Source organism: Lycorma delicatula, chromosome 1 (genome assembly GCF_047948215.1).
Source record: "Lycorma delicatula isolate Av1 chromosome 1, ASM4794821v1, whole genome shotgun sequence".
Taxonomy (NCBI): domain Eukaryota; kingdom Metazoa; phylum Arthropoda; class Insecta; order Hemiptera; family Fulgoridae; genus Lycorma; species Lycorma delicatula.
In genome coordinates this window covers 389,095,135-389,119,924 of record NC_134455.1, presented here as the reverse complement: position 1 = coordinate 389,119,924, position 24,790 = coordinate 389,095,135, and the positions used below count along the sequence as shown (strand labels likewise).

Below are 24,790 nucleotides of genomic sequence, written 5' to 3'. Positions count from 1 at the left end.
TAGAAAATACATTCGATAATAAAATGTTCACCATTTTAAAAAAATTAGGGTTCAAATAGAGATAGAAGAACAATTGCTTACATTTATACGAACCAAACAACAGTAATAATTGAAGAACATAAGAAAGAAGCTATAATAAAAAAGGGAGTCCGACAAGGATGTTCCCTATCCTAATTATTTTGTAATCTTTACATAGAACTAGCAGTTAATGATGTTAAAGAACAATTTAGATCCGGAGTAACAGTACAAGGGGAAAAGATAAAGATGCTACGATTTGCTGATAGTATATTAATTCTAGCCGAGAGTAAAAAGGTCTGAAAAGTCTGATTTTTACATTCAGTACATGAATACCGTTAACTGTAATATTATATTAGTGGCCTAAACTATTTCAAAACATCTACAAAATGCAAAAAACATATCTCATGGACATGGTCCCTGTACATAAATGCTAGTCCTGAAACACACATATGTTTCTTATACAATGCCATCAATAATTTATTCACTAAATAGATAACAAATAACTGTGATCGCCTAAAAAAAAGTCTACAGTTGACATGGAGCACTGATTAACGGATCTTTTTATCTTCATCAGTTAAAAAAATGTTGAAATAAATATACCAGGATTACCTACACATTCATCTTGTGTTCTAAATAATAATTAAAAATGACTGCATAAATAAAATAGATAAAAGAGTAAAGTAAATCATTAAAAATATTAATAAATTGTAAAATAAAACACATTAATTTACCTCAAGAGCATGTTTAAAACAGAAATGCTAAGATTTAACTAAAAGAAAATAAAAATATGAAAAAATATAATACAATTTTATGCACAATAAAATAATAATTTATTGAATTTGAATCTCTATTTTGCATAATTAAAGATTTATAAAAAACACAGAACAGCTTCTTAATTACTTTCAAACGTACTTTACAACAAACAACACAACTTCTGGCACGTAAACACCTGTTGGTCGCAGTGTTGAAACCTTACGGCATCCTAAAATAAAATTAAGTTATATTATATGATTAAACACTATGATTAGTAAAAACTAAAATGTATTGTTAACAGTTTCTAAATATCGTAAATGTTTTTTTATAGTATGAAATATGTATAACTTCCTTTAAATGGGAAGTTACATTAATATAATTATTTAACATTAACATAAATACGACAGAAAATAAACGTAAAACTTTTGAATAATTTTGACATTATACAAAATAAATATTAAATTGCAATCATTGTTTTTCAATGAAAGTGGCAATTTTATTTAAGTCTGCGTTCATTTAAGAAAAATTAAATTATTGTAGAGGTTTAATCACATGGTTTATTATAGTATAATATATCTACTTAACACCATATAATTTAAATATTTATTTATTATTCTCAAAAAAATCATAGTACACAATTCCTTTGTTTTATAACATTGAACAGAAAAATTCTTAGATTTTTCTTGATTAAGCCCCCCAACAATTGAATGAGAATGATTATAATTTTAGTTTGTTTGCTTTTTATTTTCATATACCATAGGTTTTTTTAGAACAAATTTATTTTTGATACTATTACATAGTATTACAAGTGATATGTATATCTTGTAGAAGAATAAAACAACCTTTGCTTGCTAGTCAAAGTAGATGGTCAAGTTTGGTGCTGACCTCCATGGCATGAGTGGTAGCGTCTCAGACTTTCATCCGGAGGTGCCGGGTTCGAATCCCGGTCAGGCCTGGCATTTTCACATGCTACAAAAAAGGTCATTCATCTTGTACTCGGAAGCAGTACCTAACGGCGGTTTTTTAACGGTCCCGGAGGTTAAAAAAAATTAAAAGTTAGGTTTGGTTAAATTTTATTTATTTTCTTGTTTCTGTGGAGCAATCTAAGTAATTGCAGTGGTACTACATTAGTAGTAGGCGATCTACTAATATTATGTCCATAATATTATTATTATTATCTACCAATATTTTGTCCATAACTTGGTGTTGTGATATCTCTGTTATGATAAAAGTTAACCCAATTTAAGGTTTTGTTGTTGATTATCACAACTAACATTGCTAAATAGAAACAAGAATGATTTTAATATTTCACACTTTCAATTGCCATACAAAGTTTATTTACGGTCAATGAGTTGTAGTGCTTGATTTCTAAATCATCTTGAAAGATTAGCTGCAGTTGCTTAGCAATTAATAAACAAGCCATAACCTCTCTTGTGAGGTGTAGTTCTATACTCAAGAAAAAAGTTGACTTTATTACAGTTATTTGTTCATCATAATGTCAGATTGTATTTTACATTCGGCAGAAATTGATTTTTACGTTTCTCAGATTTCATTATCAAAAATTGAAGATTTGGGTTCTCTTGGGTATTGTACATTATATTAATAATTAAAATACTTATGCTATTCTGTTAAATGACTAAGAACCTGTAATTGTATTTTGTAGGGTATATTGAAAAAATTGTATATATGCTTTTGATTTAAATCTTATTATGAAACTAATAAAATTAATATTCCAAGGAAAATAATATCTGCCATTCTTTACAGAGTAATTTTTATAATTATACAATTTCTTGTTTACTTAAATATAAATTTTGAGCATTAATCTAGAATAATAAAACCAAATAACTGAATTTTAATTTAAAAAATTGGGAAGTTTAAAAAATCCAAGTATGCTTTTTTAAAACTGAATAAACCTTACCTACAGCTGTGCTATCTTATATCCTACAACAAGCACTTTCAGAGACTACAGATAGACACAGTGAGTGCAATCATGTTGTTAAATGCAAACCATCCTGTAAATACTTGTATTTCTGAAACAATCGTAGTTTTACACAACCAACCAGATCTATTTTACCCTTTAAAATTAATTTTATACAATAAATAAATAAAAGTATTGTTCCGATCAGCACATAATTATATATTAAATAGATCACTTAAGAAATGAGTACATATGCTACTGCATTCATGAAAAAGGAACTGCCCAGTACTTGCCTGAATCATAGTTATATCATGGTAAATCTTTGTCAGAAAAGAATCACAAAATAATTTTGAATAGAGATGTAGAAAATTCAGGTTTTTTTAATATGTATTACAAGGGCTGCCCAGAAAGTAACTTGCGTTTTGGAATAACAAAAACAACAGTTGTTGGAAAATATCTATTAATACAATTTTAAAATACATTCTTAAACAACTTTTGCATGTATTCACTAAATAAATTTGCTGATCTCTACAGCAGTGGTAGTGTCTCAGCCTCTCATCCAGTGGTTCCGGGTTTGAATCCTGATTAGGCATTGCATTTTTCATAAGCTACAAATTTATCTGGGCTAATGACCATAGCAGTTAAGCCTGTAATCTACAAAAAAAGAAAACAAATAAATTGAGATTTTGTTATAACTGTGGATGAGCTTCATGAAAAAATTCTGTCACCTGGCTTTTCAGCCACTCGGTAACACCTTCCTGTAGCCCGTCATTGAGATCTTTTTTGGTAAGCAAGTACCACATTTATTTTTTTCTCAAAAATAACAATAAAAACATACATTTTTACATTTATATAACAATAACCAAATAATATTTTTACCAAAATAGGACTAATTTTCCATATTAACATTAAATCTTAGATTAGTTTTCTATTTTGGATTAGTATTTTTTTTATTTCCACTCATCAATTTTATTCAAACATAGGTCTTCCAGATGTACCTGAGAGAGGTCCAATGTAAACATTATTGCTTATAATTATAAATATAATCTAACCTAACTTAACCTATACTCGCTTCACTTCTCAACTTTGACAAGTGAGCAAAAACAAGCATAGAATAAGTTTGGTTAGATGATATCTATAATTTCTCTACAAATAATTTCAAATAGCCATTGATCTGGAAGAATAAAGTGGTAATCTTACTGAAAAAGGTTCCTACAATTTCAACAAAACATGTAGTTGCCAGTCAGTTTTCATCTAAAGAAACAAATTTTAATCATTTGGTGCTAGATCTAGGCTATACACAAAATTATAGAAAATTCTCTATCCAAATTTTACCAAAATGTTCTTGAGTACTGTGAATGAAGCACAAACTTTCATTGTCATGTTTGAAGAAAATCCAGAAGCCAAACCAACATGTTGCATCACTTGTTTTGCATTGCTTTTCATAGCAATTTTTAAGGTCTCATAATGCACTTCTGTATTTACTTTAGTGCCATGCTCCATGAATTTAATAAAAATTACACTTTTTCCATCTCAGAAAACTAGCCTTCACTTTTCTTGCAGTGTTTTTTGACATTTTCACCGGTTTTTGGAAAGTGTGTGTGTGTGTGTGTGTGTGTGGGGGGGGGTCCCATTAGAAAAGTCAAAACAATTGCCATTGGCTGCAATTTGTGTTAATCTGAAAGAAATTTTGGAACCCATGAACTGCAAAACTTACAATAACCCAATTTTTTCATCAACTTCATTCAAAAGGCTACATGAAATTTTTACCCAAAAAAATATAATCTACTTCACTTCACAACTGGTGGAATTTTCTAGTGATACAAATTTTAAACCCTCATAAAATATCAACAAGAAGTATCATGGTCGTTCACATAGCGCAGTTCAGTGGGTACAGTACAAGTCCATATTTTATGCCCTAGAAAGACAGGTTTTTTAGTTCTTTTTTCAAGGATTTTGCCATTATTTTTTTTTATACAGAGAAAAATATATTGATAAAACTCTTTTCTTTTTTATAATTATTATTGCTAATTGCTTAGCATTTCAGTTATTTCATTCTATTTTACGGACCTTATTTTATTAACTTAAGTATACAGTTATTATATTTTCTCAGTACACCTACAATTCTGTTGTTTTGTCCTCTGTAACTTCACTATAATTTTTTTTAAACTTTTTATAATTTCTGGTTACACATAAAATAAAATAACTTCTTCTTGTATAGCACTACTTTTGGTGACTTGTCTGCGGCAACACCATGTTGATAAAATTTAAAATAAGGTTTTCATCAAAAAGTAGAGAATGGATTTTTAAAAATCTTTTGTACACTTTGTACTTAGTATTTATTATTGTCCTTTTTATAGGGGAGCATGAGTGCAGATGTGTGTTTTATTATTGTAGTGTTCATGACTTTTCATACTCGTATTTTATTTTTGTTCCTCTTTGAAAAGCATCTGTAATTTCATACTAAGATTTTTCCATAACATTATACAATGTTTAAATGCATAAACCGAACAGGATTCAAAAGAACTATAAAAAAGCTTTAAAACAAAGATTAAGGGGAATAAATGTCTAAGATTAAGGATTAGGGAAGGTAGATGATTTAAAATATAAATAGGTTAATGGGTTTTATCAGCTAAAGCCTTTTTTAGTTTCTCTTCAATTAAAGCCTATTGCAATATTATGAAATCGCTTTCAATTTAATTTTTAATGTATACTTTGTTCTCCATAAAGCAAAATGATATGTTTGTTTATATCTTTATTCTACTACAGTATATTGTTATACATAACAAAAATAATTCTATTATAAACACTAAAGATGGAATTAATTTTGTTACTTTATTTTCAAACTTATCTGATTCAAAAGTATATCTCAAAAACATGTCAATTCAAACAAAATTATATTTTAAATCATTAATTATGTTTATTTTACGAAATTTATTGTCAGTTATTTAAGTGCTTTTTCAGCTGGTTTGAAAAACATAAGCGTCTACAATTGCTGCATCAACAAAGTGTTTTGGAAGCCAATGAATCAAGTCATGAAAAAGTGAAAGAGTTAATTGTCTTTCACAAGAAGGTAAACTCTATGGTATATAAATTTAATAAAATTAATTCTCCTTTTATTGTATTTGTCCATATCATCTTCTGTACTAATTATATCAAGACAAAAGTAAAACGTAAAACTTTCCACCAACAGAACATAATCTAACAATATTTCTTATCTTATCTTATTGTTTCTTCAATTTTTACATTAAAAGTGCTTTCAAGGGTTTCACTCATCGTCAGTTAATCAAAGATTTTTAAAAAATTACACATTTAAAATTGTCACATATTTTGTAACATGTAGTCAAAAATTAAAATAAAATATTGCCTGTGGCCAGCCACACATACAGTACAGTACTAATTTTATATGAATTTTACGTAATAATTTGTACAAATGTACTGCTATCTATGGCAGTTTTGATAAGAAAATCATTATTAAATTCCTTCTGCATATTAATCAAGTTGAACTTTTGTCTATATAATATGTTTCTAAAATGTAATTTTTTATTGTTATTATCACATTCTTTTGTAATTTCAATTATTTTTTAAATTTGTATCCAAGTCGATGGTGGAATGTTTTTTAACTATTAAATGTCAGCAACATTAGAGAAACCTAACTTAATGTTTTTTTTTTTTTTAAATCTAAAGTGTTTTGCAAATCTGCAAATGATCAAAGAGAAGCATATTTGAATAACTAAAAAACTATCATTGTTAGAGAAAAAAGTGTGAAATGAAATAAATTTTAATTTTTTTTGTAAAGAATTCGATTCTGCGATAAAAAATGTAGGTTCTTATTTAAAAAAAATTACGTTGACCTTGAAATGATCTGTATTTGACCTTATTTAGGACAAAATAGGTTGTGAACGTATTTGCCTTATAAAATGGAAAAACTTTAATAGGAAACATTTTTTCCTAAAATGTGTAGTTTGTGAGATTGGTTTTTGATTTTGGGTTGGTATAGTGGTGAACGCGCCTTCGCAAATCAGCTGATTTCGAAGTCGAGAGATCCAACGCTCAAATCTTAGTACAGTTACTTTTATACGTATTAGAATTCTTGATCGTGCATACCGGTGTTTTTTTGGTGGTTGGGTTTCAATTAACCACACATCTCAGAAATGGTCGATCTTAGACTGTAGAAGACCATACTTCATTTACACTCATATAATCTTTTGAAGTAATACGTAATGGTGATTCCCGGAGACTAAACAGAAAAAAGATGTCTAATTTTAAATAGACCACCCGGTATGTTATTGTTTAATATATGTTAGTAAACTAGTTGATTTTAAAAACAATGCGTCTTTGCGCTAATAATGAAACTATGTTGTACCCAAAAAAACAGCAACAAAATAATGTAATGATGTAATTTAATACATTAATTTGAAATAAACTTATTCTGTTTGTCAAAAATTATTAATTTTCATTATTGTCTGCCTTGAAAAAAAACAGAAATTAAGTTTTTTATTATTGTGACTAACATTTGAACAGAAAAAAATTTTCTAATGTACAAAAATATAGAGTAGAGATGTAGAGAGTAATAATAATAATCTATAGAGTAGTAATATTTTGTGATTTGTTTTCAGGTTGAATTACTGGTGTTTGAAGCTATCACTGTTAATGTATGGAGAGAAAAAGTATTTCCTAAAATACTTAAGAAGGAACTTAATCCAGATGTGACATTTCCACTATATATAATAGTATGATTTTCTGTTTTATTATCTTAATTAAATTAAATGTAAAACAACGTAGTTGTTTTAGGAAAAGTTTTGTTATGCTTGCTGAATGAAAGGCTTTTTCTAAATCTTTTCAGGTTTTGAATCTAAAATGTATATTTCATGCAAATTAGTTTCATATGAAATACAACATTAGGTATATTTACTTTGTATATTTATAAAATGTGAATATTTTATTATATTAATATTTCTTATTCTTCATTTCATTTGCTACTGTTTCTGTAGTTTATTAAAAGATTACAAATTTTTATATAAAAAGCTCTTGATCAAGTAAAACAGGTTCTTTGAGAATGATTCTGGGAAATTTTAAATGTATAGCAAAGTTTTATAATTGGAAGAAACTTTGTGTTTTGCTCTAATACGTAAAAAATTATTGTTGCCTAAAAATAAAAATAATTTTATTATAAATTAGCTCCAGTACATTAATTTAGAGCGATAATTAGACTGAAACGTCAAACCTAGTAATAATTTGATTTGTTTTCTTACTATCTTGTACATTAGTACCTAGTGGTGACATGCATAAAATTAAATTTGATTTGGTTTTGACTTGAATTTTATATAACTTTTCTCAAAATTTAATATCATTACAGTTCTGTGAACCATTTTATAATTTTGAGGTCAAATATCATAAAAAGTCACTAATATTTTTTACCAAAATTAGTGTTTTTAAAAAATGTTATTACTGCATTATACTGGATGAGCAAGTCAGAATTGATACATTACGGATTAAACATGTAACATTCTATCAATGAAATGAAAACTTAAATTCAATTTTATAATTACATTTTTTTTTTGTCTTCAGTCATTTGACTGGTTTGATGCAGCTCTCCAAGATTCCCTATCTTGTGCTAGTTGTTTCATTTCAGTATACCCTCTACATCCTACATCCCTAACAATTTGTTTTACATATTTCAAACGTGGCCTGCCTACACAATTTTTTCCTTCTACCTGTCCTTCCAATATTAAAGCGACTATTCCAGGATGCCTTAGTATGTGGCCGATAAGTCTGTCTCTTCTTTTAACTATATTTTTCCAAATGATTCTTTCTTCATCTGTATGCAGCAACGCCTCTTCATTTATCACTTTATTCATCCATCTGATTTTTAACACTCTCCTATAGCACCGCATTTCAAAAGGTTCTAATCTTTTCTTTCCAGATACTCCGATTGTCCAAGTTTCACTTCCATATAAAGCGACACTCCAAACATACACTTTCAAAAATCTTTTCCTGACATTTAAATTAATTTTTGATGTAAACAAATTATATTTCTTACTGAAGGCTCGTTTCGCTTGTGCTATTCGGCATTTTATATCGTTCCTGCTTCGTCCATCTTTAGTAATTCTACTTCCCAAAAAACAAAAAAAATTCTTCTACCTCCATAATCTTTTCTCCGCCTATTTTCACATTCAGCGGTCAATCTTTGTTATTTCTACTACATTTCATTACTTTTGTTTTGTTCTTGTTTATTTTCATGTGATAGTTCTTGCGTAGGACTTCATCTATGCCGTTCATTGTTTCTTCTAAATCCTTTTTACTCTCGGCTAGAATTACTATATCATCAGCAAATCGTAGCAACTTTATTTTTTCACCTTGTACTGTTACTCCGAATCTAAATTGTTCTTTAACATCATTAACTGCTAGTTCCATGTAAAGATTAAAAGTAACAGAGATAGGGAACATCCTTGTCGGGCTCCCTTTCTTATTACGGCTTCTTTCTTATGTTCTTCAATTATTACTGTTGCTGTTTGGTTCCTGTAAATGTTAGCAATTGTTCTTCTACCTCTACTATTAAATCTAATGCAGTTATTAATGTTTTCATGAAAACAACAGTTCCATTTAAGTATAAATCAACTTAATTATCTTGACATATGTAATGAATGTAATAATAAATTATTTTTATGATTATAACATCAATAATGCAGGCAAAAAAAATAATTAGCTTAATATTTAAAATAAAAAAAAAAAAAAACTTGGTAAAAATTATTTTAGGAGAAGCTTTGGTAAAACATACTTGTAAAACTGTGTGCTGTGATGTACGTAGAACCGCTTCATTAAAATAAAAATGTGAGTACATACAGCAAGCAAACAAACAAACAAACAAACAAACAAACAAACAAACAAAGGCATCATACTTTTTGATGGAAGGGATTAAATATTTGTCCCTTATCATTATTCAGCAGTGAAGTTCACATATAATTGTTGAATTTCGAGTAAGTTTTCCAGCTACCTAATTTGTGTTAATTATAAAAAAAAAAAAAAAAAATAGTTTTTAAGACTTTCAACTAATTTCAGAAAACTGATATCTATCCTCAATAATGCCAGTAGTAACATTAAACTTTTTGAAAACGCAGGAATTTATTAAATGATTTGTGAAGTCAGTGATTGTAAGTAATATGTGTAATAGAAATTAAAAAAAAGGACTAAAACTTGAATAAATGAGCCTTTAGTTTATTATGAATACAAAAGACCAATGAAATTGACTTCAGCCAAACATTGCCTGGAAATTGGTTAAAATATAATTTTGTTAGAAAGAAAAAGTTTGAAAAATACTTGTTACAAACAGGAATTGTATAGCTGGGAAACTTACTTTATAAAAAATTATGTAGAAACTTCCTATTCTTTAATAATGGTAGGGTACTAATATTCAGTAGTCCTTTAAAATTTTAACTTCATTAAAAATAATTCTATGAAATTTTCTGTTGTAAAAACATTAAATTGTTATTCCTCCCTTGAAATGTGTTCATGGAAGGGGGTATGTATATGATCCACTCATATAAATGCTATCTTAACAACTGTATATACGGGTGTTCATTAGATTGTTGAAAGCAACATGTGTTTGGATATGTCATTTATTTTTAAGGCAATTTTACACTTTTGACTGGGTTTGCCTAAAACAATACATCTTACTTTTTGATCAATACATTTTTTTTCATATGTTTATTTATTATTTGGTTAGGTTTGTTTTATATCGACTGATGATGATTGTTTAACCATCAAAATGGCCATCTTTTTATAGAAATAAGAGTAGCCTTATTTACGAACAATCTTTGAACATTTCTTTGTTTTCCAATCTTATTTCAATAATCTCTCACCATATCTCCTTCTTTGGGTTTGATAGATGTATCATGAGACTACGGCCCTCGGTCTGCTTCAAAATATCCTTTACCATCAAGATAGTGCTGAGGAGCTTGGAGATTCTGCGGTTGATTTGGTTGATTATTGTGTTTTAAATATCTTACACCTTATTAACTGGTATGTTTTTATATTAAGGTTATTATAATTTTGTTTGTGTATTATTTTTTTATACGTAATTAAAATAAGAAATAAATATATTTGAATAAAATTCTTTATCTATGTTAATAAGAGTGGAAATCTGCTTTACAGCATCATGTCTGAACTGGCAAACATATCTGACAAAACTTGCAAAGTAGTTCAACCTTGATTCCAACTGGGTATTATGATCAAAACAAAATTACAAAGATGTACCTTATGGGTCCCAAAAAAGGAGGAAATTCAAAATTTGAAAATTACTGGACCATTTGGTCTTATTTTTAGTACATTATACAATAGGTTTGGGCTAAATTGTTATTTAGCCCATAAACCGAACCCATAAAGTAACCGCTGCAGAATCGGTAGGATATGTTGGAATGACATTTTATGAATTATACCGATAAATTAAGTAAGAAAAAATAAAACATAATTTAAATGTTGCATTTATTTACCTTATTGTTACAAAAGATGTTCAAAATGCCCAGTCTGGGCATCAATGCACTTTTGTGCTCGACTGATCGATCATATTGAGAGTAGTTTGACACAAAAGTGTTGTTGTCAGTTGTGTTGATCTCTCGTTGAATGTTCACCTTCAGTTCATCAATATTGCTGGGATTAGATGCATAGAATTTATCCTTTAAGTAGCCCGAAAGGAAAAAATTGCAAGTAGAGAACTCTGGGGAATGTGGAGGACACCGTCCTCTGCTGACAGCTCGTTCATTTGTGAGAGCTGCATGAACGCGATTCAGCAAACCGTTTGATGTGTGACTCGTTGCGTCGTCTAGTTGGAAGAAGCTGTATTATTTTTAATTGCGTATAGAATTTTTCGAAAATTGTGTGGTAAATCCGTGTATTGACAGTCCGGTCAAAAAGTCATGGTCCCACTATAAGATTACCAGAAATGGCACCAAACACCAATTTTCTCATCGTGAAGTGGACACTCGAATATCCAGTACCTGGTGTTAAGCGAATTAACATGGCCAGATAAATGAAACCGTGCCTCGACTTACACGAAATACGACAGCGGGTTTATCTGCCCACCAATAATATTTTTGAGAAGCCAGTTGCAATAATCAAGTCGCTTTCGGTTTGTCTGTCTCTTTCAGTTGCACAGTTGTAACGCGGTACGGTTTCAGTTTTAATTAATGAAGAATTTTACAAGATGTGTATTTGACATCGATTGTTGGAATAACTTTCATATTGATTTTTTTGGTCCGGCCGTAATTGCCCTTTCAATATCGGCAATGGCCTGTGGAGTCCTAACGGAAGGTTGCCTATTTCGTTTTACATTTGAAACCAAATCTGTTGTACGTCACTTTTTTTAAACTAAATCGTGTATGCTACTCTACGCTGGGATGCAGGCATTCGGAAATTTTTCTACAAGTACTTGACGTGATTTTTCAAATGACCAGAACAAATATAGGCCTCAACGATAGCTATCCTCTACTGGATTGAATAAGGCATTTTACACAAATACACTGTAATCATCTGACAAACGGCAGGAACATCAGTAATAACCTATACATTCACTAGACGCGCTAGTTGTGTGAGAATCTTACGTAAATAGTATTCGGTAGCGGTTTCATTATGGTTTCGGTTTTATATTTCTCACTGTATATATGTATATAATAAATAAAATAACTAATGTTTATAAACAGCAAATCTTAATTTTTAGGTAGTTCAACTACGTAAATCAATATTCTATGAGAGAAAAAGAGATTGATGTTACTATTAGTTGACTTATCTACTGTGAAAGCATATTCAAATTTGCTATTCTATTCTGCGATTGTCCTATGCTAACTCACTTTAAGAAATGCTGTTGTAAACAAACTGCGTGGTGTTGTAATGGACTGTCTCAGAATTTACGCTTACAAATCAGTCAATAATGTAAGAATGATTCATTTAGCATTTTGATGTTTTCATTTGGCAGTGATTGAACGAATTATTTATAAATTACATGACATCTATATTTATACAGTTATATCAGTGTTACGAAATCACAGTATAATAAAGTATTATAAATACTGGTAACTGACATTACTAAACAATCGCACATGCTGCATCTCACTTTTTAAATAATAGCCAAGATAGCTCTTTCACTGAACACGGTATAAGTTAGGTTGTTATTACAGGCATTAAGTTCAGCCGAGTTTAACAAAAGAAACAATTTTTTTTAATTCATAGCAATATTTGGGATAGAGCTGAGGGGATTATCTGGGCAAAGCTGGATGCACAGTTAGGTTAAATGTAAATCATGTTTATTTGATTTGAAGTTTATTTATTTACGATTTAAAGTTTGAAAGCTCGTTAATAAATTTTATGTTGCTGGTAATATAAGAATATATTTCTCTGAACTAGGTGGTCCCATAGACTTAATTTTATGCTAAAGCTATTGAATTTCAGTAATAATTTAGACTAAGCTTACACATATTATGGCGTTACATTGTAATATATATAATATATTCTGAATTTGTTATTAATATGTTTATATTCATTACTATTATAACTTTTGTTTTAACAAACTAATATAATATATTTGTAAAGTTTTTGGTAAAATAAGTCATTAAGTAACATTTTAATTTTTGTACGTTTCTTTTTTTCATTTGTTCATTTATCATTTGGTTAAGTTTATTTTATATCTGCTGATGATGATTGTTTAAGAATTTAAAATGGACATCTAGTTTTAGAAATAAGTAGAAATTGTTTGAATTTGCAAACAATTTTTTAACACTTTTTCATTCATTCAAGACAAGCAACCAAAATTTTATTGGAAATGAAAATTACATTTTCAGATTTTTTGAAAATATTTTTTTTATCAAAGGTGTATTGGTATAAAAAATACAGTATTGCCATAAACCAAGTAAAATAAAAAAAATGAGAATTTGAATTGTTATCAGAAAGAATTGATTTACTTTTTGATATTGCCGCTTTCAAAGTAATCCACCAAGGATACAACACAAGTCAGCATTTATTTCCCATCTCCAGAACATTTGTTGAAAGTATTTTTTGTTATATCCTTTAGTTCAATTGATGATTTTTTTCTGTATTACATACATTGTTGCAAATTATTGTCCTTATAATTTTCTCTTAATCAGTAGGAATAAAAAAAGTGGTACCAAATACATAGAATATGGTGGCTGCAACAGCACTGTATTGTTATTTTGGTTAAATAATTTCAAATTAATAGTGAAATATGAGCTGGATTGTGATCATGGAGTAAATCCAAGTATTGTTGGGCTAAATTTGTGATGATTTTTTCAGATTGTCTCATGTAAATGGTGTAGAATTGTTAATACTGTTTGTTGACAATTCAACTTTTTGATACGAATTCCTAATGGATGATTGACATGGTAATGTAAAAAAAACAATCAGGAGAACTAGGCAATCTAACAGTATGCTTTTTTAAGTCTTGCCTATTGACGAAGCTTCAGTTAGGATTATTGAATTTTTGTTTCAATATTCTAAACATACACCCACTATTCATAACCATATATGACATGTTTGAGTATTTCTGAGCAATCAGCGATGTCAGGTAACAGTTCTTCTGTGTTGTTGGCTTTATTAAATTTCAACAGTTTTGGAATAAATTCTGCTGCTACATTTCTGTAATGTCAGTGGAAATTGTTTCACACAAGCTGTAAGAAATTCTAATCTCTTCAGCAATTTCTATAATAGTGATTCGACAATAACACTGGGTAAAAAAATATTTTTTTTGTCAGGAAGAAAATTATGTGATTCTGATAATATTTTTTCTCCTGAATTCAAAATGATATCAGTTTTTCCCCATCACGCAAGGTTTCCAAGAGACAAGCATTTATAATTTCAAACATTTTAATACTCTCTGCATTCGTAACTAAACAATATTCTAACATTTTACTCACCTAGAAACTAAGAAATGATGATTTCCTGCTATATTTTGCCTATGGAGCTTCCCTCTTGATGGTCCAACAGTAATCGGCCAGCATATTAGGATTCCATTTGTCTTGTTACCTTCCGTAGCTGAAATTTCCAGATGAAAGTGTTCCATGTGCCATTGTTCACTGTGCCAAGAATTTCCATGAAGAAATCTAGGTATGAGTGCAAGAAGTTTACTTTTAAGGACATATTACAACCCAAATTTTTATAACATGTTATACGATTATTGAAAATATCACGGTAATTTTCTGTCTTTTGATTTCCTAAAAAACTCTTGAGTAATATTTTTGAATGCTTTCCAAGCTGCTTCCTCCAGTGGATTCAATAGCTCCTCATCATGTATTAGTGGACCCACAAATATTCCTTCTTTAATTTTTGCTTCATTAATTTTAGGAAACTTCTGTCTTAAGTACATGAAACCAGGAGTATTGTCCATGGCCTTGATGAAATTCTTCATTAATCCTCTTTTGAAATGTAATGGAGGAAAATACACAATTTTAGGATTACACAACTGGTCATGTTTCACGTTTTCAGGAATGATTGATTTGCATTTAGGCCATTCTTTTCTAATGAAATTGTTTTTTTTTGTTCCTACTAAACTATTCACACAAAAAACAACCGTACTTTGTGTAACAAAGTTGCAGACCAAGTATAAGTGCAATTACCTTCAAATCACCACAAATATTACATTCATACACTGCATATTGAAGTTTTTCCAGTATAAATTTATAGTTTTCATATATTTCTTTCTTACTAGCAGGGTGAGCCACAGGTACTAATGGGAATTTATTGCCATCATGCAAAAGCACAGCTTTTAAACTAACTTTAGGGGAATTGATGAACAATCGCCATTCTGTTGCGTTATGTTCATTACAAAGGTTCTCCATAATAGAAGAAATATCATAACAAATCACTAAGACATTTTCTTCAGAACAATAGTCCTTAAATTCTGAATGTCGATTATAATAAGAACACATCATTGTATTATTTTGAAGAAGATTCCATCCTTTTAGCCAGAAAGCAAGCATTTCAGACTTTTTTTTGGATAACTTTAAATCTGATATGAGATTGTTAAGATTTTCTTGAGTCTTAGAGGAACTACTGTTCAAAAGTTGTGTCACTAGAACCCTTTTTCTTTCTTACTTCCATGAAGCTCTTTCATGGTTCTTTCATGAAGCTTCTTTCTTACTTCCTCTGAGCTCTTTTCATCTGTCACATGTTCTGGAAGCTTTGATATGGGCAATTCTTCGCAGTGTGGAACTGGTCACACTGCAGATTGCAAGTTAGGGTACACTACTGTGTTTTGATTTTGACGTAATCCTTGTAATGTTTTTAAGCAAAAATAACAGTCAGAAGAGTGATCTTTGGGTTCCCTCCAAATCATAGGGATAGCAAATGGGTTGTGGCGTGTGCCATTTTCACACTGCAGATTGCAAGTTAGGGTACACTACTGTGTTTTGATTTTGACGTAATCCTTGTAATGTTTTTAAGCAAAAATAACAGTCAGAAGAGTGATCTTTGGGTTCCCTCCAAATCATAGGGATAGCAAATGGGTTGTGGCGTGTGCCATTTTTCCATGCAGTGAGAAGTTTATAACGCGATAAACAACAGATTTGTGGCACCCAGGCCCTGTTTTGGTCCCCGACTTTACACACAAAATAAAGTTTGTAATACTTTTTTACTTATTGAGTAAGATTTCGCCTTTATGACTTATGCATTAAATCACCACATACATAACAAAAATTGTTAGGATGATTTAAACAAACTCTAGGCATTTTGTAACTAACGACTAATTAAAAGAAATAAAGTTGTAAATATGTAATTCACAATAATTCAGACACAAAGCATTCATAATGATGTATTTAATGGTTCACTACTATCTTAGAACTGGCGTCGTTCTGATGATTGTATGCATCACTAGATCACGTTTGTACATGTCTATACACATCTAAATCTGCAAAACAATAGCAAAGCTACCCTTTGAGTTAGCTCATTCGCTTCTATCATGTTTACAATGCTCTAGGAGCTTTTACTTGACAATGGACAAATGGACGAAAAAATGTTCTAAAATATTTATAAAAATTAAAATAACAAAAAACTGTGGGTAATGGAGAAATTCCGAATACAAATTTGAATACAGGATAAAAAACTGCATTACATGCACCTATTGGTATTCGTGAGACAAAAATCATGTTGACTATTGTAATTATTGATCATAATATTTTTTGTTTTGTTGATGTGTTAAAAAAAAAAAGATCAGTTATATGTTAGAATGTCCACTCGTTAGACATCTTTTTCATCTTCACAGCCTTCTTGAAAGAATTTTTACCACTCGTTATTATTCATCATTATTACCGTCAAGTTAATTATCCCTAATCTTTAAATAAGGAAGTAACATCAAATTAAAAAAAAGAAGAGTGTATTCAAGTATTGTAGTGCGGATACAATTTGATGCACCAAAGTCAATTTTATGAACAAATTGAACCCAGCCACAACTCCCAGACAATAAATAAGCTAATCATAAACCCCCCTGGTCATGCATCAAAAATCATAACTAGAATTCTATACAGAAGAATTGAGAGGAGAGTGGAAGAAGTGTTAGGAGAAGACCAATTTGGTTTCAGAAAAAGTATAGGGACAAGGGAAGCAATTTTAGGCCTCAGATTAATAGTAGAAGGAAGATTAAAGAAAAACAAACCAACATACTTGGCGTTTATAGACCTAGAATAGGCTTTCGATAACGTAGATTGGAATAAAATGTTCAGCGTTTTAAAAAAATTAGGGTTCAAATACAGAGATAGAAGAACAATTGCTAACATGTACAGGAACCAAACAGCAACAATAACAATTGAAGAACATAAGAAAGAAGCCCTAATAAGAAAGGGAGTCCGACAAGGATGTTCCCTATCTCCGTTACTTTTTAATCTTTACATGGAACTAGCAGTTAATGATGTTAAAGAACAATTTAGATTCGGAGTAACAGTACAAGGTGAAAAGATAAAGATGCTACGATTTGCTGATGATATAGTAATTCTAGCCGAGAGTAAAAAGGATTTAGAAGAAACAATGAACGGCATAGATGAAGTCCTACGCAAGAACTATCGCATGAAAATAAACAAGAACAAAACAAAAGTAATGAAATGTAGTAGAAATAACAGAGATGGACCGCTGAATGTGAAAATAGGAGGAGAAAAGATTACGGAGGTAGAAGAATTTTGTTATTTGGGAAGTAAAATTACTAAAGATGGACGAAGCAGGAGCGATATAAAATGCCGAATAGCACAAGCTAAACGAGCCTTCAGTAAGAAATATAATTTGTTTACATCAAAAATTAATTTAAATGTCAGGAAAAGATTTTTGAAAGTGTATGTTTGGAGTGTCGCTTTATATGGAAGTGAAACTTGGACAATCGGAATATCTGAGAAGAAAAGATTAGAAGCTTTTGAAATGTGGTGCTATAGGAGAATGTTAAAAATCAGATGGGTGGATAAAGTGACAAATGAAGAGGTGTTATGGCAAATCGATGAAAAAAGAAGCATTTGGAAAAATATAGCTAAACTAAGACAGACTTATAGGCCACATATTAAGGCATCCTCGAATATTATATGCTTTAATATTGAAGGGACAGGTAGAAGGAAAAAATTGTGTAGGCAGGCAACATTTGGAATATGTAAAACAAATTGTTAGGGTTGTAGGATGTACGGGGTATACCGAAATGAAATGACTAACATTAGATAGGGAACCTTGAAAAGCTGCATCAAACCAGTCAAATGACTGAAGACAAAAAAATCCCCTGGTCTTGATATATCATCCTGATCAAAAATTTTTAACATCTTCCACTGTACATTATAACATTTTTAATGCATATTCTTTTTCCATCATTTTTAAATAAAATAAATCAGTAATAATAAAATACAACCTAATTACCCAGGTGCCAAATTTGAACTGTGCATCTAATATGACTAAAAATATTGATACGCATTATCAATAACGATGACAGTGTTGCCATTGGTTAGGAAAAAAACTTTGTTGAAAAGATGTGGCAGGCAGAGTTTATAAATTCTTGTTATTTTTTGGTCACATCTCATTTATTACTTGGCAATCTTAAAAAACTGCAGATTAATAATGTTTAATAAGCCCAGTGCTACATTTTTACAAACTGTTGTATACTCATAAGATTAAATGATACTGGATCTGTCCTTGTTATATTTTTGTAGCACTTATTTTTCTCTCAGAAAAACTGAAAATTTTGATAAATAATTTTGAATTCATTGAAAACAATGAAATAAAGTAGGTTAGCTGAGGAATTTTACTTGGAAATTTATAGATTTTGTTTGTTATTTTATTTGATAATATTTTATCTGTAAATTTTTATATATTTGTTTAGTTATAAATATGTGGATCTTGATATTGAAATTCAAGACTTGTCAGTAGTAGAAGACTTGCAGAAAAAAGAAAAGTCTGTGGCATTTGATATTGGAACAAGATGTGTGTCAGTGCTACGTTACATGGTTGAAAATTTAAACAGGTGAATTAAAGTAAAGAATATATATTTTGTTCATGTGGTTGATTTTTAAATATTAAGCAGTATTTCTTGTTTATATTTTTATTACTAGATATGAGGTGACATGTTTCAAAAGTAAGAAACAGTTGATAATAAAAGATGCTTGCAATAATGAATATCTCTATGCAGTAGGTTAGTTTAAACCGGTTCGTTTGCTAGCTATTGTTGTTCTGTCACAGTTTATTTTTGCCTTAACATTGGCAGTGGTTAGTGATGCATTCAACAGTAAACATCCCATCAGTTATGTAATTCAAAGTGTGATTCAGTTTCTCTAAAATGTTTCCAAAATTCATGTGGTTATAGTGAAGCGTGATAAGTTCATAAAGAAGAGAGGAGTGGAAGGGTTGTGCAGTGGCAGCTCGTGTATAGGCACTGTGGAATTGCAGCATCCCTATTTCTTGATATTATTGATAACATTTAATTATGAGTCCTTTTTCTTTAATTCTTTCTTTATACTTATACAATATATAATCCTTAAGCTTAATGTCAGTAGCCATTGTCCAGTTTATGAAAAAGATACAAAAATCTTTGTATGGAACTGTGCGCTTACAGTTCCAGTGTGTGGTGTTTGGCTGTTGTATGCATGCGCATGTAGGAAGCTGCACGCGATGCTGCGAGGGAGAGATAGCACTGTAACTCCTGCAGTTCCAACCCTGGTGTGTTGGTGGAAGGTAGTTTTTTTTTTTACTCTGCATGTATATAGAACATTCCTTGTTCATTCCCTTTTCTAGTTTAGTTGGTGGAAGGAGTACGATAGCGGTTTAGTTGTTTTTTCATTAGCAATCAGAAGGTGGTGGAAAGCAAGTGCTCTTTGATCGCCAAATCTGCCCAAAAACATGCTGGATGAAATGGGCAAAGGAGAAGGTAATTAGTGTAAAAACTAATTATGTATTTGTTTCTGTGTACATAGAAATTTAAATTAAACACCATTGGACTATAGTGTTTTTAAGCGAAAATTTTATTAAGTTACTATCTAATAATGCTGAAATATATTATCTGTATTGATACTTTTATTATTTATTTGGGTAAACCAAATACAATTTTTGGTACTTACGTATTAACGCCACTGCAGCTACAGCTTTATTTAAAAACAAAGTAGTCAATCAGATTTCGGTGGAAAATGAACAGTCTCTTTATTAATTATAATAAATGGTTATTTATATTTATTTATTTTATAAATATAATTTAACCAAACTTAACCTATGCTCGCTTCGCTCTCTAACTTTGACTAATTAACACCGTAATTTGTTGAGTATTTATTTAATAAATTCAGTAATTATTGCAATTATTTATTATTTAAATAATCAAAACACTCCTGTTAATTAGTCAAGGTTAGCGAGCGTAGGTTAAGTTTGGTTAAATTATATTTATAAAATAAATAAATATAAATAACCATTTATTAAAATTAATAAAGAGACTGTTTTGAATCTATGTTAAACTCTATATCGGCCCATTTTCCACCGAAATCCAATTGACTACTTTGTTTTTAAATAAAGCTGTAGCTGCGGTGGCGTTAATACGCAAGTACCCAATTTTTAAGCAAAATGTGTTTAAAAATTGTGTACCTTATTCTAAAGTGTAGAATTAGGTTATTATCCTGCTTCCAGCTATTCTATTTGATTCATTTTTTTTTTTTTTGATTGTTTTATTTTACAAAAAACTTTAACCATGCCTTGAAAAGGTCCAGAAAAAAATATTCTGGAGCAGCACCCCTACTAATTTTATCTACGAGCTGCCACTGAGCGTGTGTTTTTAGAACTATAACCTAATTGAATACAAATTCTTGAGAAAACTGATGCTTTTTAGCTAGTGTTCTTGTTAACAAAATTTCCATACATTTCACAGAGTATGTTGTACAGAATGGTTACTGTAAAACTAGGCTATCATTGATCGTATGAAAGGTGGGTTCTGAATATTATTGTTGTGCACAATAATTAAAGAATGGCATCTATGCATATATTTTCAGTCTGTTACAAGAGCGAGGGGAAAGTTTTATCCTACGTCATATCTTGTGATGAAACATAGATTTTATATGTCAAAGTTCATCAAAGCCAAAAAGTCATCTCAGAAGATTGTGGTGGGATAAAAAAAGATGCTCTACTGCTAGTTTTAATTACCCTAAAAACAACAATCACAATGGAAGGAAAGTGTACTGTGAAACACTTTCAAACTAAGGTATGATTCAGAAATGGCAATGCAGGATGTTGTTGTCAGGAATTGCTCTTATTTATGATAAGATACCTCACACAATGTTGAGAAGATTCATTAATACTGATGGAAACTACTTATTTATCATCTTTTTGCTGTCTGGACTCCACATTAATGACTACCATGTTGTCTCTTATATAGCGGCTTGGCTTTTAGTTGTTCAAGGACAGTTACAGAGTTGAAATCGAGAATAATAAACAGTAATAAGTTTTTTATTGTCTTAATTTTTTTTAATGAATTAATCACTTCTTATTTTTGAAACGTGCCTTGCATTTTTTTAAAAGAAAAACGCTATGTTTGTTAAATACTGTGGATATGGATCTGTTTACAAAATATAACAACTATGCAGTTCACCTCTGTTATTGGACTAAGGAAATAATACTGTCTTTCTTTTTACAGTTACGGTATAGATAAACCACCTTATGAATTACTGTAATCTTTTGTTTTTTGTCTTGAACCTGCGGATGAAAGGCTAACCGATTTACCTTTTTTTTTTTGTCTTCAGTCATTTGACTGGTTTGATGCAGCTCTCCAAGATTCCCTATCTAGTGCTAGTCGTTTCATTTCAGTATACCTTCTACATCCTACATCCCTAACAATTTGTTTTACATATTCTAAACGTGGCCTGCCTACACAATTTTTCCCTTCTACCTGTCCTTACAATACTAAAGCGACTATTCCAGGATGCCTTAGTATGTGGCCTATAAGTCTGTCTCTTCTTTTAACTATATTTTTCCAAATGCTTCTTTCTTCATCTATTTGCCGCAATACCTCTTCATTTGTCACTTTATCCACCCGTCTGATTTTTATTAACATTCTCCTATAGCACCGCATTTCAGCGGTGCTATAGCACCGCTGAAATGCTTCTAATCTTTTCTTTTCAGATACTCAGATTGTCCAAGTTTCACTTCCATATAAAGCGACACTCCAAACATACACTTTCAAAAATCTTTTCCTGACATTTAAATTAATTTTTGATGTAAACAAATTATATTTCTTACTGAAGGCTCGTTTAGCTTGTGCTATTTGGCATTTTATATCGCTCCTGCTTCATCCATCTTTATTAATTCTACTTCCCAAATAACAAAATTCTTCTACCTCCGTAATCTTTTCTCCTCCAATTTTCACATTCAGTGGTCCATCTTTGTTATTACTACTACATTTCATTACTTTTGTTTTGTTCTTGTTTATTTTCATGCGATAGTTCTTGCGTAGGACTTCATCTATGCCGTTCATTGTTTCTTCTAAATCCTTTTTACTCTCGGCTAGAATTACTATATCATCAGCAAATCGTAGCAACTTTATTTTTTCACCTTGTACTGTTACTCCGAATCTAAATTGTTCTTTAACATCATTAACTGCTAGTTCCATGTAAAGATTAAAAGTAACAGAGATAGGGAACATCCTTGTCAGGCTCCCTTTCTTATTACGGCTTCTTTCTTATGTTCTTCAATTATTACTGTTGCTGTTTGGTTCCTGTACATGTTAGCAATTGTTCTTCTATCTCTGTATTTGAACCCTAATTTTTTTAAAATGCTGAACATTTTATTCCAGTCTACGTTATCGAATGTCTTTTCTAGATCTATAAATGCCAAGTATGTCGGTTTGTTTTTCTTTAATCTTCCTTCTACTATTAATCTGAGGCCTAAAATTGCTTCCCTTGTCCCTATACTTTTCCTGAAACCAAATCGGTCTTCTCCTAACACTTCTTCCACTCTCCTCTCAATTCTTCTGTATAGAATTCTAGTTAAGATTTTTGATGTGTGACTAGTTAAACTAATTGTTATGTATTCTTCACATTTATCTGCCCCTGTTTTCTTTGGTATCATGATTATAACACTTATTTTGAAGTCTGACGGAAATTCCCCATTTTCATAAATATTACACACCAGTTTGTATAATCTATCAATCGCTCCCTCACCTGCACTGCGCAGTAATTCTACAGGTATTCCTTTTATTTCAGGAACCTTTTTGTCATTTAAATCTTTTAATGCTCTCTTATTCAGATCTCAGTATTGTTTCTCCCATTTCATCCTCCTCAACTTCCTCTTCCTCTATAACACTATTTTCTAATTCATTTCATCCGTATAACTCTTCAATATATTCCACCCATCTATCGACTTTACCTTTCGTATTATATATTGGTGAACCATCTTTGTTTAACACATTATTAGATTTTAATTTATGTACCCCAAAATTTTCCTTAACTTTCCTGTATGCTCCGTCTATTTTACCAATGTTCATTTCTCTTTCCACTTCTGAACACTTTTCTTTAATCCACTCTTCTTTCGCCAGTTTGCACTTCCTGTTTGTAGCATTTCTTAATTGCCGATAGTTCCTTTTACTTTCTTCATCACTATCATTCTTATATTTTCTACGTTCATCCATCAGGTGCAATATATCGTCTGAAACCCAAGGTTTTCTACCAGTTCTCTTTATTCCGCCTAAGTTTGCTTCTGCTGATTTATGAATTTCCTTTTTACCATTCTCCCATTCTTCTTCTACATTTTCTACCTTATCTTTTTTACTCAGACCTCTTGCAATGTCCTCCTCAAAAATCTTCTTTACCTCCTCTTCCTCAAGCTTCTCTAAATTCCACCGAATGATCTATGCAATCAATATATTTCTTTTTGTCATTTTTTAGAACTGTTTATAATCACTTTCAAATTACTTATTACTTTTGTCTGTTTTATTTGTTATGTCTATTACTATGTTAAAATTTATTTTCAGTCCGTTACATTTAATCATTTATATTTTTTTAGGGTAAAGTCTAAGAAAGTTTTTTCAATTAAAAAATAAATTATTTAACAGTTTTTAACTGTTAAAATTTTACAGTTCAAATTGTTTTAATTTTATGATATGAATAAAAATTAAATTATAAAAATGATGATCTGATTTGAAATTTTAATTATCATAAACTGTTTTTAAAATATGATGATGCTTGCTAAATAAATAGCAAATTAAACATATTAATACCCAGTATTCAGTTATTTCTGTGTTTTTTTTGATAAAGTATTCTAGATCTTTTACTAATATTCTTAAAAGCTAAGCTTTTTTTAAGGGCTTAGTAATAAAAAAATGATTCCTTTAAAAATTATGAAAATGAATCTAGTAGTATTTTTAAAAAAATATTTAAATGAATTATTTTTTGGGGAAAAAAGTATTTCCTTTTTATTTCTCAACATAATTTCTGTTTAAAACTGTACATTTAGTTCAATGATGCTTAAGTTTTTTGAACTTATTCTTAAAATATGATGTATATAGACAACTTCAAAATTGAGAAATAACAAATGGTCTGGTAGGAAATTCATCATTTCATGTAAATTCGCTTTCAACAAGCTATTTCTTGATATCTGAAAAAAAAATAATAATTT

The 24,790-nt window shown here is 30.1% G+C and overlaps 1 protein-coding gene across 1 annotated transcript in view; it reads left to right on the top strand.

Annotated features, from left to right (window-relative positions):
* The first annotated feature begins 2,255 nt into the window (after positions 1 to 2,255).
* The window catches only part of LOC142317343 (zinc finger MYND domain-containing protein 10-like), a 92,400-nt gene continuing 69,865 nt past the window's right edge, over positions 2,256 to 24,790 (top strand). Inside the window, exons 1-5 of the mRNA XM_075353824.1 lie at positions 2,256 to 2,355; positions 5,654 to 5,762; positions 7,309 to 7,422; positions 10,578 to 10,711; positions 19,032 to 19,172. Of these exons, the coding sequence (XP_075209939.1) occupies positions 2,267 to 2,355; positions 5,654 to 5,762; positions 7,309 to 7,422; positions 10,578 to 10,711; positions 19,032 to 19,172 (587 nt within the window). The 5' untranslated portion in view covers positions 2,256 to 2,266. The remainder of the gene's footprint in view (positions 2,356 to 5,653; positions 5,763 to 7,308; positions 7,423 to 10,577; positions 10,712 to 19,031; positions 19,173 to 24,790) is intronic.